At 49.7% G+C, this 2,901-nt stretch overlaps 2 protein-coding genes across 2 annotated transcripts; both read right to left on the bottom strand.

The window, feature by feature from the left end:
• Positions 1 to 281: 281 nt before the first annotated feature.
• Pmar_PMAR001616 (hypothetical protein) lies at positions 282 to 460 on the bottom strand (the record flags this gene model as incomplete). Its single annotated transcript, XM_002785744.1, has 1 exon — positions 282 to 460. A coding segment is annotated over one exon (179 nt), but the record flags the coding sequence as incomplete, so codon positions are not given.
• A 2,170-nt stretch (positions 461 to 2,630) lies between these two features.
• Pmar_PMAR001615 (hypothetical protein) lies at positions 2,631 to 2,844 on the bottom strand (the record flags this gene model as incomplete). The annotated part of the gene is made up of 1 exon (XM_002785743.1): positions 2,631 to 2,844. A coding segment is annotated over one exon (214 nt), but the record flags the coding sequence as incomplete, so codon positions are not given.
• Between the last annotated feature and the right edge of the window lie 57 nt (positions 2,845 to 2,901).

Raw genomic sequence — 2,901 nt, 5'->3', positions numbered from 1 at the left:
AGGTAAACGCTACATCAACATGAATGCCGAAAGTAGTTCCCAATGTTACGCCGTCCTTAAGACGAATGAAGGTTAGTGCAACCTTTGGAAGAAGAAATGAGAAGACTCTTCATGAGAGAATGCGAATAACAAAGGCTCGTGAAGCTGATTACGATAAATCCTTGGACACGACTTGGTTACCGACAGTAAGTCAACGAGCATACAGTTGTACAATGACTGATATACCCGCGATAACGAGGAGAGCAACGACCAATGCTGCCCAGAACACGATGTACCGCCACCGTCTCGGTGACGCAGACCTATCAAATTGCGATAGGAAGGCGAAGCGAGGCCCTCGTCTTTGGGAATGGAAGTTCTCATCGTCAACTTCTTGCATCACTGGGCTTTTGGAAGCAACTCCAACTGGTGGCGGTACCGAGGAGGTCTTCGCTGGCTGCTCCTTCGTCGGCTCTGGGACCATTTCGGAAGGGGAACAACAGAACTACTACCACTCGCTGGCCCTCCGTCGAACTCTGATACAAGCCCTATATCAATCATGTTGAAACGTGCATGAATTCAACAACAAACCTAGTCGCCAGAAAGGGGGTAGTCACTTTCAGCTTAAGAGTTGATCGGACTTGAGCATCCCTCATCAGCCTGAGAAGAGATTACAGCATTCGACTTCAGCCACGCCGGGGTATCAGTCGCAGAGTCCAACCGGGACGCCGACGGCGGCCTCATGCGCCTTTTGAAATTGTCGCGGGCCCCATCCGCATACGTTGTTTTCAATTCTACATGGGATGCAATCTCACTTAGGCGGAGCGGATCAACAATACACCGTGTGGTAGCATTGCTACCATAGCGACTCTCATGAAACCTTTCCTTGGGGACCTTAGCTTTGCTCGCGCCAACCGCTTTAGCAGCAGTCACCTCCCCTTCGGCCAGTCTCTTACCCGCTGTAACCGTTCACTTTTGGCATGAATATCGATGGCAACGGCTGAGCGAGATCCTCATCTGTGATTCATAAGAGTCCATCAGCCGCCGTACTACAACATCTTCTCCCCGCCTTCTCCTTCCTTCTGCTCCCCCTCTCTCGTCAACTCCTACCGGGTACTAATCTCCTCGTCGTCATTTTTCGACCCTAGCCACCCTAACCTCGGCCGCTTCTCTTGCCACCACTGTGGCAAGAGACTGACTACAACCACACTATTTCGACTGATACAAACAAAACACTACGAAGTCCACCATCGCCTCCCAAAGGCCTTTTCAGCCGCCGTTTGCCCCTTCTCCTCCTCATCATCGTCTTCGGGAGATTTTGTCGACTCAGGAACCGCATTCGTATCCGCTTAAGGGGACAGACCCATCTGGAATTTTAGGGAAGCAATATGTTGTCCAAGATCTTATCAAGTACTTCCAATTTTCAGCTGTGACGCGCCAAACGAGCTCTCGAAAACGTGCTTCGCTCCGCTCAAATTTGCCTGCACGTTCATCATTTTCATTCTCAAGTCTACTTTCGCTGACGGGACAACGAAACAGCGGAAGAACAGTATCATCCCCAAGAGGGAATGTAATCACTTCCTAGTACACTTTAAGTAACTGATGCTCCACTACTATTACGTTGTAGTGCCTTCTGTGGCTGAAATGACCCTCCACGGTGCATTCGATCTCATCTGCATTGTATCATTTCTATCCCTTCGTAGAGCTCAGAAGGGGGATCGGGCAGGATCTGGTACTTCCATCGAAGTCAGTATATATCCTATGGCCCAGCGATAAGGTACGATCGGGGAAGCTCGCGGCCCACGCACCGCACTCTGTGGAAGAGCGACATTCTTCCCCCTCTCTGAACGTCGTATCGATAGCGGAAAGCAGCACACAATCCTCTTAGTGGACGAGAAAAAGACCAAGTTGACCGCAACGGGCTGGGGTCGCCCAAGGTAACTCAGTGTAAGGAATGACCCTTATCGTGTGCTCTTGCATCGAATCCATTTGATCGATATGTAACGGCACATGAGATGTGTAGAGGCCCGGACCTTAGTCCACACACTACTCAGGATTTACTTCAAACTCCGGCGTGAGGCAGCCTATCAATCGCTCAGATTAATGCCACCCACACGCCGAGTACGCGAAACAAGGGTTATCGCTTCAAATACACTACTAAACTCAACATTGACGAGTTTAATCATAACATGGTCAAAGCCAGCAACACGTTGTTAGAAGAACTGATAAATCTCATACATCATAATACATCTGCCGATTCACGATTTCATTCAGGGGCATGTAGAATTTATTTAATTTTGACACCTCAGAAATCGCCGGACAACTCACTGACATCAGAGGCCTCTCGGAACCATTCGTGGAAGTGCCAACCTCCGTACGACCTAAGGGAATACCAAATTGTCTCTTTTCGATGGGAGAAGACGGCGAAAGCGATCTCAACACATTCTAGGGAAATCTCGCACTAGATGTGAAAGTGTACTCACTTCATCACGCTGAGCACGACCAAGTACACAATAATTGCAGAAAAAATGAGGAAGATCCCAACAACTCCTATAATGAACATTGTAAAGAAGTAGTTGTAGCCGTAGATCGTAAAGAAGTCGCCAACGCCTGAAACGACTTCAGTTCAATCACCATCAATAGCACACTCTTACTCGCCAAACAGCCACAGGCAGCAGCCACGATATCCGCATCGAATATACCGAGCTGAGCGGCAACAGCATCGCACTGGACGCAATGGGTTGAAGGCTCAGGGAGGAGCCCGTCGTTAGCAGCAAAGATACTTCGAGGTCCGCACAGTTGTCCGAGAACACCGTCGAAGGTACCCGTAGCGTTGGGCCGATCCAGGGCTAGCGCTGGGCATGCAACCTAGAGAATACCCTAATGCTGAACATAGGGACCGCAGGAGGGTACCAGCTGCCCTGT

Source organism: Perkinsus marinus (genome assembly GCF_000006405.1).
Source record: "Perkinsus marinus ATCC 50983 genomic scaffold scf_1104296931990, whole genome shotgun sequence".
Taxonomy (NCBI): Eukaryota; Perkinsozoa; order Perkinsida; family Perkinsidae; genus Perkinsus; species Perkinsus marinus.
Note: the sequence above shows the minus strand (reverse complement) of the source record. Positions and strands in the feature narration are given on the sequence as shown.